Source organism: Mixophyes fleayi, chromosome 7 (genome assembly GCF_038048845.1).
Source record: "Mixophyes fleayi isolate aMixFle1 chromosome 7, aMixFle1.hap1, whole genome shotgun sequence".
Classification (NCBI taxonomy): Eukaryota; Metazoa; Chordata; class Amphibia; order Anura; family Limnodynastidae; genus Mixophyes; species Mixophyes fleayi.
In genome coordinates this window covers 119,222,862-119,239,468 of record NC_134408.1, presented here as the reverse complement: position 1 = coordinate 119,239,468, position 16,607 = coordinate 119,222,862, and the positions used below count along the sequence as shown (strand labels likewise).

General features: G+C 39.4%; 1 protein-coding gene across 4 annotated transcripts in view; it reads right to left on the bottom strand.

The window, feature by feature from the left end:
• ZNF385B (zinc finger protein 385B) overlaps nt 1–16,607 on the bottom strand; it is a 433,027-nt gene that overhangs the window by 73,921 nt on the left and 342,499 nt on the right. For all 4 annotated transcript variants that reach the window (XM_075180555.1, XM_075180556.1, XM_075180557.1 and 1 more), the window contains one exon: nt 11,618–11,728. In XM_075180555.1, the coding sequence (XP_075036656.1) occupies nt 11,618–11,728 (111 nt within the window). The remainder of the gene's footprint in view (nt 1–11,617; nt 11,729–16,607) is intronic.

The window sequence follows — 16,607 nt, the reverse complement described above, 5'->3', positions numbered from 1 at the left end:
AACCCACTACTCATCTCAGCTAAAAATGAAACTGATGCAGAGACTGGCAGATCTTGGCACAGCTGACTGAGAAGAAACAAACAGAACTCAAGGTCAAGGTGTCTAAAAGTTCAGTGTTGTAATGCTGGGTACACACTACAGAAAATTTCTCCCGATGCAATATAGTAAACGATTTTACCAACGACTGAAAAAAAGGAAAAAAAAAAGCCTTGATCAGCATGCTGATTATTGTGTACATACTATGCACGTTTTACAAGATTTACCTTCAGATCTGTGCTCTTCATCTGTCATAACCATCGGCTGAAAAGACTCTGCACAGTCCATAGAGATCTATGGACACTGCGAGTCGTGAGTGCGTACACAATGCAGTATTGGAACGACATTGTTTCATCGTTGATTGAGAGTTTTAGTCAGGTTTAATAATCAAATCAAATGATACAATGTGCTTTGGAATGATAATCATTCAACGTTGGAGCGTTCACACTAATGCGATATCGGGTCGAACGGTCATTTATCCTGTGACTGGCCCAGCCTTAGTCATAGCATGTTCTCTAGGTGAACAGGTGGGCAGGCCCGGCGCTCCCATTAGGCAAGGTTAGGCACTTGCCTAGGGCGCCGTGGACCCTAGCACCGGCCCTGCAGGTGGGGCTGGTTGAGAGCATGATCTATAAAAATATCATAAGTAAATGTGTGGTGCCCATGTTAATAAAAATATAAATGTTGGTAGGTGTTATAATGGGCTGACTGTCTCTACTTATGCCTCCTCATAATAGTAGATTTATCAGCTGCTAATAAATAAACCAAAATGCACCAAAAGGAAATAAATCACCAGGGTTCATTAAGGATTAAACATATCTTCCCACTCAAGTCTGTGAAATCTAATACTGAGATAGCCGAGTTATAAAATAAAGACGCTCAATCACAGCCAGACATCACAGTATATCTGTTGTGAAAGCAAATTTCCCCTCGACACATGAAAATAAAGCAGATTGTTTATATTTAGCATAGTCAGATACTATCTAAAATTGTTACAAAGAGAAAACAGTAAAATGTATAATTTAAGTAATTAGAAAAATGTCTAAAGTAGTTTGTAATTATAACATAAATTACAATAAATAACTATTATGTTATTCAATTTTTGACTGATCTGTTTTCTATGTATCGCTGATGTTTGGGTTCGGGACATTACATTAATGTTGGAGTTTATTAATGAATGCCTTCAAGACAGTACTTAGTTCTAAACTCATAATTTAATATTCATCACTGGAATCACTCCGCAGATGTGTGAACATTGACCTGACTGGTAATTAAAGACTGAATTGATGCCAGTTAGATTCTACATCACCAAGCTACAATGAAATGTTAACCAATGCTGCTCAATTCCCTGAAGCACAAACATAAACATATGATTAAAAGAAATAATAAAAGATACAGAAAGTGCAAACAACTTGCAAAGAAATTTGCTGAACTGTATATTTGACATATTATATTCATTTTCTAATTAGCGAACGGAGACAACCAACCTTGTGAGAGGTGAGTTAAGATGGTTAGAAAATAGAAAATAGTAAAGACTTTAAAAGTTTAAAAGCAGTGAGAGGTGCTGGGAACCAGCAACGTGTGTAGCAGCAGCAGGGGAAGGAGAGAGGTCTGAGAGGAGAGCTTGCTGGAAAGACAGAATGTACAAGCAAACATAGAGACATCAGATCTATCAAAAGAGACCCTGGGGGTTGCAGAAGAAAGCCTTGCAGCCCGATCCCTACAGAAAATCAGCTATCAAGCGGAGATTACACAGCGAAGCGAGCCTATGTGCAGAGAGGAAGTCTCCCGGTATTAGTGAACTGCCTGTTAGCAGAGAGGGACAGATAGCAAGATCAGGCTTACAGGTAGTCCACGATCCAAAAGTGGCTGAGACTTTCATCTTCAACCAGAAGGAGAAAGATAAGTAATAACACACCAAACACTTTGACACTATTATTGCTGCATTAAGAAAAGAACACTATACCTTTAATTTCACAAGTTAGACCTCCTAACATTAATCTGTACATATATCAGAAGTTGATACTGGTCAGAGACATTCCAAGTACCCTAATGGGAGTTACAGCTAAATATACCTTTGAGCAGTCCAGGTTACAAGGGGTGGTTTGGGAACTAAAAGTGTCCCTGGAAAAAATTCTGGAAGTGGCCTCCTGTAGGCGGGACCAAATCAACTGTAGGCAGGGCCAACACAAAAGGAGGCGGGATTAGTACAAAGTTGACTATGCCACCAGAGGGCTGTAAAGTGCTAGACTAGTCATTACATACCTACCCTTCCCCCAACATTTCCACCCATGAGACAAACATGTTCCCAGGCGGGACAGAGCGCTAAATCAGGACTGTCCCACAAATATCGGGACAGTTGAAAGGTATGACTATTGGTTCACACACATAATGGCTGCCTCCTCTGTGTACGAGTGATGGGTACACTTTGACTAATACATAGAAAGTAGGACAAAGTAAGCAACTAAATTTAGCTGTAGTAAACCGGTAACAATATATACATATATACATATTTGTGTTTATTTATTAACATGGTGCAGAGGAACTGCCAATATAGAAAAATACAGTTGGCAGACTGTTCTCTCTCTCCTACCTGTTCTTGTTGCTTTCCCTACTTGTGGTTGCTGGTGTCTCTTGCTCAGTTGCTCCTTATCTGGATCCTGGAATGCTGGGGCCCCTATTTGGAAATAAATGGATACTTTAGAAAACTCAAATCAAAAGCCACATTTAATAATTAGGCCTCCCTCCAGTCCCAACATTAAAATACTAGTATTCACATTTAATAAATAAACCTATTTCCTCCCTCCAAACCATTTCCCACAAGCATCCCAACATTAAGTAATTCATATTCACATTTAATAAACATTTAATAAAGATCTCATTCTTCCCAAACTCACCCCCACATTCAATTAATAGCCCCCAAACCACCCCATATTAAATTAATAGTCCCCACTATTAAAATAAATTGCCCCACCATCACCCCACAGACAAAATAGCACCCATTACTTAGCCAACACCTATCTCACACACATTACCACAAGCCCCCATGTCAAAACACACACACACACACACACACACACATTACACACACTGCCATAAGCCCCCATGTCAAAACACACACATTACCATAAGTCCCCTTGTCAAAAAACACACACATTGACACAAGCCCCCTTGTCAAAACACACACACATTTCACACATTACCACAAGCCCCTTTGTCAAAAAACACACACTGCCACAAGCCTGCTTGTCAAAACACACACACATAAACACACATACATTGCCATGAGTCCCTTTGTCAAAACAAGCACACTGCCACAAGCCTCTTTGTCAAAACACATTGCCACAAATCCCCTTGTCATCTCACACACACACACACACACTGCCACAAGTCCCCTTGTCATCTCTAACACACACACATTGCCACAAGTCCCCTTTTCAACTCTCAATGCACACATTGCCACAAACCCCCTTGTCATCTCTCACACACACACATTGCCACAAGTCCCCTTGTCATCTCTCACCATACTTACCTACTTTTGCAAAGTTCTTTCCGGGAGATGGGCGCGTGACTGGAGGCCGGGAGGGGGCGGGGCGCGGCCAATCGCAGCATTTTGGCCCCAAAATGACGCGATTCATCGCGAATCGTGTCATTTTGGGAAGACAGTAGCAGGATATGCCAGCTCTCCCAGGAGTCCGTGAGACCAACCCGAATTTCGTGAGTATCCCGGACATTCCGGGAGGGTTGGCTAGTACGCTCTCACACACACACATTGCCACAAGTCCCCTTGTCATCTCTCACACACACAACAGTAACATCAGACCCCCCCCCCCCCCCCGCTGCCCTTACACTTACCTTTCAACCGCTTCCAGCCGTGCTTGTTCGGCCTATCAGGAATTTTCCCGGTAAGGCCTATGACAAATCTGCAGGTTACCAAAGTTTCTACAAGTGCACCAGCGTCAACTAGTCAATTTTTGAAATGATTTAATATTGTCAGGACTCTGAATACTGTGTTATATCATTGCTGCTTTATATTTTTCAAACTGTGTGTGAGTGAGTTGTGGGAGAGTTTGGACGCCAGTGAATGCACACGTGGTGGGCATCTTTTCTATGTCATTACAGTCCAAACTGTTGCCTTTGATTATTATCTTACCCTTTGTCCCACTTACCCAGTCCAGAATCTCCCCCCTATTTAAATCTGCCTTACCCATTTACTTTCCCCAAAATAAACACCTAGTTGCTTGTTAGTGTTTGGTGCATTATTATTCAGGGGGTTAGTGTTGTCAAGTACGAGGGGCTTCCCGAGTCAACCCCTGGTGGATTCAATCCCAGTCCACATCCACCCTACTGTGTAAAAGACTCAGGTGAAATCACTGAAGAGAGAAAACATTTCACCGCCCTTTCAGATTGCTAGGGAAAGAGTTGCTACAAAATAAATAAATTAATGGTTTTAGGATTCAGTTGGAAATATATTTAGCTATACTACATTTACTACATATTACTTCTGATAAGGAATGTGAGATTAATGATATTCAGAAAATAGTTGAGAGAAGACCCCAAATTGAAAACTTTAATGAAGGCAGCAAAATGTTGAACCTTTCAGTGGTGTGTCATTGACTATGTACTGTTGTTTAGCATTCCACTATGTTAATAAATACAAACAGCATCAAGCATTTGTTGTATCCCAGTTTTCTCTATTTTATCTGCTCTATCTTTGTGTATTTTAATCTCAATTTTGCGGTACACACACATACTTCTGCGGCTGTGTGTTATGCATGTTTACCATTGAAAGAAATGGGTAAGCGGTGGACAACGCCACCTCCAAGGTGTCGTTAAAATCAAGACCTCTTCAATCGAGGTCTTCATTGTATGGAACAAATTATACCACCTTGTTGTGCAAAAGTAGGCGCATTGATGTAAAACAAGATACAACAGCCACAGAAGTTATTTGATATGACAAACGTTTGGCTGCACAGTAAAGTTGATTTGTAAAAGACCCTCAAATGGTAAAACTGTGGGCAGCACTGTGGCTTAGAGATTAGCACTTCTGCTTAACAGCACTGGGGTCATGAGTTCGATTCCCGACCATGGCCGTATCTGTGTGGAGTTTGTATGTTCTCCCCGTGTTTCTGTGTGTTTCCTTCGGGTGCTCCGGTTTCCTCCTACACTCCAAAAACTTACTAGTAGGTTAACTGGTTGCTCTCAAATTGACCCTAGTCTCTCTGTGTGTGTGTGTGTGTGTGTTAGGGATTTTAGACTGTAAGCTCCAATGGGGCAGGGACTGATGTGAGTGAGACCTCTGTACACCGATGCGGAATTAGTGGCGCTATAGCTGGTGATGATGATAATATAGCTAAAGTCGCTATTTTTACGACAAAACTAGCAAATTTTCCTTTTTTTCATTGATTACTACAAAATCTGACAACCACATAATAAGCATCTTCTTATATGTGGTTTGCAATAACATATTATTTACATCCATGATGAGATACTTAAAAAAAATTTTTTTTCTATATGAAGATTTTCAGAAAATGAATTTAAATGCTATACTAAGTTCTGTAACAAAAATATCCAGTGGAAACATGGATGGTTGTCAATAAAAGGTCAGAGAGACATGAAATCATCCAGTATTTGCTCATTATAAAATAGGTAATGGAAGCCTAAGGGATCAAAAATGTTTATCATTCTGTCAGGCCTGTCTCCAACTACAGAATTGCCTTCCACAAGCTCCAGAGATTTATGCTTTTAATTACCTCCTATCTGCCTCACTACTCTCCAAACCAAACAATCAATATAAATACTCTTATTTACTGGACAAATGTAAAATATTTGACAGATGGAAGCTCAGTTTATCACGTTATTTATGAGTGAAAAATGACTGACTTGTGTACTATGTCATTTTGTTAACACTCCCCCCCTCAGAATACAAATAAGCCACTTGCCTTCACACTTAAACCATTAAGTGCTTACCGCTATAATTGATTTAATTATAATATAATCTACTGTAGTTTAGGCATTCTACTACACCCAGCAATCAATAAAAAAGTCCTCAAATGACATTCAAAGGACACATCAAGTGTCAGCTCTATGTATAAAGGGAATATAGAGAGATAAAATTAATTTTCATTTCTACAGTAAGAGCTGCTTTTTAAGTTTAAAAACACATTAGAACCAAGAATCATTCTCACGGTCAAAGCTTTGCTACGTTCACTCAGGTGAAATGCAGAGATAACAAAGATTATTGATAACTACTGAGAATATTTAATCTATGCATAGTCTTTTTTTTCTCATTCTTGCCGTTTGCCTTTATAGAACCTTATAGATTCTGTCCCGTATTTGTTCCAGCGTTAATCCTGTCTTTTTAAACATGCTCTGCTCTGTTGTTTGTCTGATTGGTTAGTAATCTTGACTGCAAATAATAATAAAACCATACACAAGGCCTGGGGAGTACTGCTGACAATAGAATAGTCTGTACATAGAGCCTGGTGGACCAGGCCGCACATCTGAGACTGTTTGATGAGTCTAAGACTGGGTACACACTACAGCAAATTTCTCCCGAGACGATATAGTTAACGATTTCACCAACAACTGAAATAGAAAAAGTCCTGATCAGCATGCGGATTCATGCGTACACCATAGTTGCCTACTCTCCCGGAATGTATGGGAGACTCACAAATTTCTGGGATTCCTCCCGGGAGAACAAGGCAACCTCCCAGATCCTGCCCACTACGTTAGAGAAGTGGGTGGAGGCAGGTCTTAGTGACGCAGTTTGCGCGTCATTGTGGGTCCGCCCCGGGATCTCCCAGAGACCAGAACACAAAAGTTGGCAAGTATGGCGCACACACTAAACACGTTTTACAAAATTTAACTTCAGATGTCTGCTCTTCATCTGTCATAACCATCGGGTGACTCTGCACACTCCATAGAGATCTATGAACACTGCTGGTCGTGAATGCATACACACTGCAGAATCGGCACAACATCATTCCATCGTTGGGCGAGATTTTTAGCTCGGTTTAAAAACCAAATCAAACGATAAGATGTGCTTTGGACTGATAATCGTTCATCGTCGGAGCGTTCACACTAATGCGATATCAGGCCGAACGGTCGTTTATCGTGTGATTGGCCTGATAGTCGGGTGAAAAACTTTTACGGGCATATTCAATTAGGTTTCCCGCCTGCAGGATCGTGCCGCGAAGTTAATCCACAGTACCGCAATAACGTGGATTTTAGTTCGCACCCATAGGGTTGCAAAGTTTATCCACGTTATTGCGATACCGTATTACCGGCAATACTGCGCAGGTAACGTGCATTAATGCGGACCGGAAACCTAATTGAATATGCCCCTTAGTGTGTAACCAGCTTACCAAGTGCCAAAATCATGTACAGTAGAGAGAGGGAGCTTTTGTGAACTACATCCCCATAGACACATATTGTTTTCTGTCAACGCTGCTACAAGTTAATAGCGAATTGATGTACTGCATACTGAATATTGGTCCAGTCCACAGTCTCCACTCTGTGTATGCATTGGGAACAAGTTATACAAACTTTTCCCAATTTTCTACCGTCTATCACATCGAAAAGTCAACACCGCAAAATTACCCACATCCCTTTGCAAATACAATTCAGAAATGACATATTTTACTATTATAGAACATTTACAATTTCCTTATGCACAAATCTCCAGTTCCCATCTCAGCGGTGTGGAGACAACTCAGCTGGAAGTCTACTGGGATCATTTTCGTAAATTGGCTTCAGTACGCTTCAATCTTTCATTCAAGCTAAGTTAAGATTGCCTCAGAATACTGTTATGTGCGATAGAGACTGAGGGCTGTATGTAAAAAGCAATAAATGTGTTATATAGGGTCATCAGATGAAGTGGAATTATTGCATTCTGTACAACGGAGAATAAATAATTTAGTGCTTCAAGCCTATAATGACTGCAAACTTGTGAGGTGATTCATTCAGGATGACACATTGTGGCAGACAGCCAATTCCTGTACATGAGTCTGCTTCCCTTCCTCAGGATCAAGAGATATACTATTTCTTTTTCACATTCGTCATGATTGATAACCTATAGCTCCGTTAGAATATAATGCATAATTTAGCATTGTAATGTACCATAATTGACAGTAATAACTATGTTCAAAATGTATCAAAAGTGGACCCTAAAAATGTTTTCAAATACTATGGGGCATATTCAATTGACGGCGGGATCGCTAAAAATCCTGCGCTCGAAAACTATTACCGTTAATACAGTAATATCTCGCTGGATTTCAGCTCGCAGCTCCCTGAGGTGCGAGCTGAAATCCAGCGAGTAAATTACCGTATTAACGGTTTTTACGCGCAGGATTACCGTATTAACGGTAATATTTTTCGAGCGCGGGATTTTAGGCGATCCCGCCGTCAATTGAATACCCCCCTATATGTGAATTCAGTCCTCAGATACTGTAGTATTGTAGGATACTAATGATCAGTGGAAGACATTTAGGATAGTGTGTAGGTAACTGCAAAAATGTTCCGTAAACCATAACAACAATTAGTTTGTCTACTACCGTTTAGAAAATCAACACAAATGTCTGATTGGTTGCTGTAAGTCCTCCTTTCTGGACAGCTAACTGTTCACCGATAAATATTGTGAGAGGCCCTTTGTCCTAATATTATTCCTTTATTTTCTGTATACTGTAAAAGTTTATGTAGACAAGACAAGACCATATATCGTTATCATCAAATGAGTCAGTGAGAAATGCACACGTGAAAATCAGAATTTATATGAAATCGGAAAGGTCAACATGAATTCAAATTTTCTGACCTAACAGTGAACGAAAAATATCTATTTATCAGTCTGCCCATTAATTCCAGAAATGTAGCTATCTTCTGTTATTTGCCTGGGGCCAATTAAGACAGGAAGGCACAATACATAACTGCTACTCTGTGTTTTGTTCTTTTGTACCCTATGGCTCATTTCTGTAGACTGCCACAAGACATACACAGTGCACAATATGTCATTGTATATGTCATTGTACATCACTGCACATCCTAGACTTCAGCACTGTGGGATTACACAAATATAATTGCAAATGCAACTGCTTGTCTCAGGAAGTCACATTATCTCCTGGGGTCTACACCTGTTTGTGCTCTGGAAAAACTATACACTAGCACGCAACATTGTGGTAATGCCTTCATGTTTGTATTATGTCCACCATATACCATATCTAAGCAGCCCAGCTGCCATTTATTTGCACTTTTGCTTTGAGTCGTCGCACATTTACCAAGTGCTCATTAGGCATAGTTCCCTTGACTGGAATTTTTTCATTGCAATATTTTGAACCTCTGTCCACCAGGACAAAATTTAGCTATTTTGAAACTGACCCTCATAGCAATGCAGAGAAATCCCTACAAATATCACAAAAGAACACAGTGTGGTTTTATGTTTATTTAAACACTTAACTGTACTGTCGCCTACAGACAGCAATTTTTTTTTGTCAATTCAGAAAAAATCATCAATGACACACAGTGCTCAAAGTGCATTCACATGAACGTTGGTGCAGCCCATACATTGTGGGCCCCGTCTAAGACGTGTAGGAGTGGGAGTGTGCTGCTGCTTGGTAGGGTATTACGAGTGGCATGCAACCCCAGTTGCATCCCATTCGTAATACTCTACCGAGCTGCGAGCAGTTTGTGCAGCTAGCTAACTACTTGCGCCACCTAATTCCTGGCGCACATTTTAGCCCTTGAAGGCAAGTGGCTTTTGATGTGTGTTGCATCTGCGAATTACTGCGTCTAGGATTTACTTACGGTTACACACCTTCACAAATCCGCGTTCTGCCCTTTCCCTCATAGTAAGCTGCAAGCTGTTGCAAGTGAAAATTGCGTCCAAGATGCAGGTGGACATGGTACTTTCTGCACATGCGTGATAGTGGTTTTTTTTTCTTTTCATCCGACTCTAAATGAGGGCCTGTATACGTACACTGTGAGTAGGTGATAGGTGTGCTTTAATTTATAAGAGGCTTTGCACACCTTCATTACTGAAATAAGCATAAAGTAGAAGCCACGGTGGAAGTGGAAGTGGAAGTGACAAGTATAAGCTGATCTGTTTTCTGCACAAAATTTAGAAGTGGAAGTGACAAGTATAAGCTGATCTGTTTTCTGCACAAAATTTATACACTGCACTTTCAACCTTTCATAACTATGTTCCGCTTGTCTGTCCTCGATAAGCAAAATAAATGGCATCCTCAATGGGATTGTACATGGATGAGTGTAGAGCGCCTGTCACAATGGAAACACAGATTCTTTAAGCTATTAAGAATAATCTTTTTTAGATCTATGCTCATTTGGTACATCTGACATAATACAAATTGGCATAGGCACTGGTGCAGGCCTGTAAACTAGCATTAGTATAAACAGCTGATAAACCAGACCTATTGTTTCATCTCCATTTGCCAAAGACAACAATCTATGTTAGACTTACTAAACATTCTTGTAATACTAAGTAAGGAATTAGATGTGTCGTTATTGTTCTGTTGAAGCAATATTTTTTCTTACTTTGAAATTGAAAAATATCTTCTTGGCTCTTCAATACAAAATTATATCCTCTATTTCTATTTCACAAGCTCTGCATCTACAGAATCTAGATCTCATTTAAAAGTATATTCTTAAACATCCTGGGAAATGAAATGATACAGTCCGTTAATCCTCTGATTATCCAGCATACTGATAGATACAAAAATTCTTGTTTAAGTTAATAAACTGTTTTCAAAGTAAATGCTGCATAATAAACATTCTATTCTATTTTTCCGTACAGGACAAAGTTAATTAGTTTTAAAAATATTGGGCAGTTTGCAACGGCAGGTAAAACACAGCAGCCATTTAAGAGGATTGATTCATGAAAATGCATTCACATGAATATGGGTTTACCGTGCCTCGCGCCTCATTTTTACATACATTTCAACATTCCACAGAACACAAAAAAAGACAATATTTAAACTATTCAAATCATGTCAGGTTCATCTAAACCACAACTAGGGCTCCCTAGTTTTAATCAAAAACTGTTAGCTTATGATGTTTGCTCAGGCTATTGTCAATCTACATTATCATTTTTTGGGATGTCCAGTAAAACAGCTATAGGAACATATAACCACGTCATCAGGAGTATGCATTATGGTAAAGTGAGCAGTCAATAGTCAATTAAAGACCTGCTGTACTATGAAATTAGCGACTGTCTTGTGAAAGTCTGAACACTTGGGAGTATGGTGACATCACTGGTTTCTAGTGAATTAGCTGCATTCTCGTGGAAATTGGCTCAAGCATCACAATGGCTGCTTCTACTCAGTGTAGACAGCAGGTAAACTTTAAATCTATAGGAGGCATCAGTATTTTTTTTAAAGGTAGTTTCAGGTAGTTGCTTGCTATGTGAAATAAAGATACTTCTATGGTAAATAATTTTCATGTCAATATTTCATACTTCACCTCATTTAGTTGGATACAGTATGCACAATGACCTCTCTTATTGTGATGGCGCTGTATGTATTTGTGATTGCAATACTTCTACTTTAAGAATCAGGTGATCATGCATACTTACATCAGAATTGAAACGAAGCTGGCAGACATTGCAAGAAATGACTTGCTTTTTCTTTGGTGGAAAGGAAACACCAAATGTATGGTTTATGACTGCTTTTTGCACAGGGTCCATCTAAAATGAAAACAAAAATCAATTAATAAAAAGATAACACACATTTTCAAGTATGTCCTGCATACATCATATGCAGTTATGTTCAAATTACAGACAAATGGAATTAAGCATTACACCTACAAACATGCTATAGAGCCAAATGACAACATTTGTAAAAAAATCTCCAACCAGATTCTGTACCAAACTTAGGAGCGATTAGCAGGTTTCTGGAGGTAGGTCTTAGTTGGTAAGTCCTGCTAGCAGTCTGTTTAAGTAATTGGGTACCTTGTCCATAAAGTATTTGAAGGACAATGAGGCAATTGGAACTCTACATCTAGACTCCAGGCACAGGAGCAAGGAAGGGCCAGGATTATAATCAACCTCACCTTCTACAGACAACAACAGGATGGAATGAAATGTAAAGGATTGTTTGTGTCTGTTGAAAGAGGAATAGTTGCCACATTTGTTGGACTTACAGGTATAAAAAGCTGCTGCTGATGGTTAAGTGGGGGCTTGCTTTAAGCACTTGCTTGCTACCAGCATTCACTATAAACTGCAAAGCTTTTAAGTTAGCCAGGATAAATAACTACATACAGTAGTATAGTGTTACTGTATTTAGAAAATTAAGGTACAGTAAGAAACAATAATGCAGCTGGTAACATTTAATGTAGATTATACAAGAAAATACACTAGACTTCTGTTATAGATTTTACCTTTTCTTCACCTAGTATAACATTACTGAATAACTCTTACTACTTCAACTGTGTTGACTATTCTTAAAATCACACATAAAAAGTAACTAAATTAAAAACACGGAGAAAAACACAAAATCTAATCCCTAAAATTCTCATGGATAATTTATAGGTTTGTGTTTTGGAGCAGACCTGCACAAATATGGTGAATGGCCATTCCGTCAAAGTTGTGTTCTACGCTGTAGGCTTAGCTTACAGTATGTCCTCTTTGGCCTCTTGATGCCACCTTCAGTCCACCCCAAGGGCAGCAATAATTGCACTGAGTTCTCATTAGATGCCCATGCATATTCAAAGACTGGGAAAGGGTTTAGGGGGTAAAGGATTGGCCAGATGGGGGACACGAGTATTAGGTGTGATATTCTGGACAGTGGAGGGAGAGCAACTTATCTCTCTCCACAACATCCCTCCATAGTGCGGTTCAACAACCGACGCACCACACTGCTGCCATCCTCAACCACTGCTCCACAGCAGATGGTTCAAGAGATCCAGAAACTGATCAGACAGTTACAGCAGCGAAAGTTGGCTCAGGAGTTGTAATAACAATTGTTGTCCAGTAGATCTTAGAAACACTTTGCCTTTGATGGATTGACACCCCCTAGAATTTGTATTTTCCCACCATTTTTCAAACATGTATCTCCTTTATACTTGTGAGATGAATATTATGCAGGGGGTAGAGCACAGAGCAAATCTACCTTCCACTCAACCATCTCTACCTGTTGTTCGCCAGTAGTAGTAGTAAGATAGTAATACAGTCATGGCCAAAAGTTTTGAGAATGATACAAGTGTTGGTTTTTACAAAGTCTGATGCTTCAGTGTTTTTAGACCTTTTTGTCAGATGTTGCTATGTTATACTGCAGTAAAATTACAAGCATTTCATAAGTGTCAAAGGCTTTTATTGACAATTATATTACGTTTATGCAAAGAGTCAGTATTTGCAGTGTTGACCCTTCTTTTTGAAGACCTCTGCAATTCGCTCTGGCATGCTGTCAATCAACTTCTGGGCCACATACTGACTGATAGCCGCCCATTCTTGCCTAATCAATGCTTGGAGTTTGTCAGAATTTGTGGGGGTTTTTTTGTCCACCCACCTCTTGAGGATTGACCACAAGTTCTCAATGAGATTAAGGTCTGGGGAGTTTCCTGGCCATGGACCCAAAATTTTGATGTTTTGATCCCCAAGCCACTTACTTATCCCCTTTTGCTTTATGGTAAGGTACTCCATCATGCTGGAAAAGACATTGTTCGTCACCAAACTGTTCTTGGATGGTTGGGAGAAGTTGCTCTTGGAGGATGTTTTGGTAACATTCTTTATTCATGGCTGTGTTCTTAGGCAAAATTGTAAGTGAGCCCACTCCTTGGCTGAGAAACAACCCCACACATGAATGGTCTCAGGATGCTTTACTGTTGGCATGACACAGGACTGATGGTAGCGCTCACCTTTCCTTCTCAAGCGGACAAGCATTTTTCCAGCTGCCCCAAACAATCTGAAAAAGGAGTCATCATAGAAAATTACTTTACCCCAGTCCTCAGCAGTACAATCCCTGTACCTTTGGCAGAATATCAGTCTGTCCTTGATGTTTTTTCTGGATAGAAGTGGCTTCTTTGCTGGCCTTCTTGACATCAGGCCATCTTCAAAAAATCTTCACCTCACTGTGCGTGCAGATGCACTCACAGCTGCCTGTTGCCATTCATGAGCAAGCTCCGCACTGGTGCTGCCTCATCCCGCAGCTGAATGAACTTTAGGAGACGGTCCTGACGCTTTCTGGACGTTCTTGGGCACCCTGAAGCCTTCTTCACAACTATTTGAATCTCTCTCCTTGAAGTTCTTGATTATCCAATAAATGGTTGATTTAGGTGCAATTTTACTACCAGCAATATCCTTGCCTGTGAAGCCCTTTTTGTGCAAAGCAATGAAGACTGCACATTTTTCCTTGCAGGTAACTATGGTTAACAGAGGAAGAACACTGAATTCAAGCACCACCATCCTTTTAAAGCTTCCAGTCTCTTATTCTAACTCAATCAGCATGACAGAGTGATCTCCAGCCTTGTCCTCGTCAACATGCTCACCTGTGTTTACGAGAGAATCACTGATCTGATGTCAGATGATCCTTTTGTAGCAGGGCTGAAATGCAGTGGAAATGTTGTTTTTGGGATAAATTTTATTGTCATGGCAATTCATCTTATCACTCTTCATGACATTCTGGGGTATATGCAAATCGCCATCATAAAAACTGAGGCAGCAGACTTTGGGAAAAATAATATTTGTGTCATTCTCAAAACTTTTGGCCATGACTGTAGTAATCCCAAGGAATGTTTAACAGGTGGTTATAAATGGATATTTACAAAGCAAAGGCAAACCATGCCATAAGAAGAGCCAAGGCCATCTCTTCCATTGGGCACAATGGGCAGGTGCCCGGGGGCCCTGCAGGCAAGGGGGCCCATCCGAGGCAGCTCTGAGAAAAAAAATCCTGCAAAAAAATAAATAAAAATAAAATACTTACCTTGCGGTCACGGACTTAAGGTAAGTTAAGGGAGCCCCTATATATATATATATATATATATATATATATATATATATATAATCACTTTTTTTTACATACATATATATTTTTTTTATACACACACACACTATATATATATATATATATATATATATATATATATATATATATATATATATATATATTTAGGGGACCTGGGGGCCCATAATGTAGTTAAGGTGACCCTGAGAAGAGCTACTTTCCTACATATTATTTTTTTGTGTCCAGTACATGTTCTTATTAAACACACTTTAAGCGGACAGTTGAAAATACAATGCAAATTAATGGAACTGTACACAAACACGTTCTGACAAGCATTTGCTTTGCTTTCTCTCACATTTAAAGTTAACTACAGTGTTCAAGCTTGATACAATATAATGGTGGTCTAGGGCGCACATTCATTATATACTACATTTAACTACAAGACAAAGTACATATTTATTCTATGTTCTTAACAGTATATCTATGTATGTATATCTATGTTTTTAACAGGCATTCGTTTTCAACACCTGTGTGTACAAGCCCTAAGAGTGCAGAACGTGTGCACCTTGCACTCTTTTCTAATCATGAACAGTGAAATAGAGCATGGTGATACAACAGCAGATACAGGCACTCTTTCAATTTATGAAATATGTCTCCCATGTTTCTTAGACTGCAAGCTAGAAAATCACAGGGCATCTGTCCTCAAGAAACAAACGTTGGTCACATATAAAATTGTGTTATAGTGTCACATGGTGAGATAAAGTAACATTGCAATTCTAAGTATACAATAACTACCGAAATGTGTTGGAGATCAGCATTTTGAAAATGTGAACATGTAAAAGTGTAGGTGGATTACTATGCCAGATACTCGTGCCCAAATTATGGTGCAGCGAGATTCCTAAAAACTTGAAACATGCAACTTAATAGCTGGATCCACTACCAACATTAATAATATATAAATGGTGGCATGGTGGTCAGCATTGCTGTCTCACAGCACTGATGTCATGGGTTTGATTGAGACCATTGACCTATCTGTGTGGAATTTGTATGTTACTTACTGATAGGTTAATTGGCTTCTCACAAGATTAACCCATGTGTGTCTATGTGGTAAGGAATATAGACATTGGGGCATACTCTAATTGTGAAGATTAAATATTCTCTGCAAAGCACTTAGTAATATGCAGACACCATATAACTGTTACTAAATAATACATTTTTAGCGTCTAATATCTGTACATATAAATATCATATAAATATCACTTTCACAAAATATACTAGGCTTAAACTGGAATAAGAACTGGAGTAATAAGAAACACAATCATCAAATATATTTGAAGAAACAGAGAATGTTGCCAGAAGATATAGCCCAATAATCAATGAGTCTACCCGTTTTACTTATTAATGTTTTATTCATGTGTTTATCTTAAGATACCCATACACGGCGGGTTTCTTGATCTGAGTGCCAAAAAATTTGGATCTCTGTCCAGTTTCACCACCCATATGAATGACAAAAGTATAAGGTACCAGCTGCTCATTTATACCATATATATATGTCAGATTATCCAGCAGTCACTACTGACATGTGATCAGTCCTGAACTAATGTTAATAGGGATTGGTGATTGTTC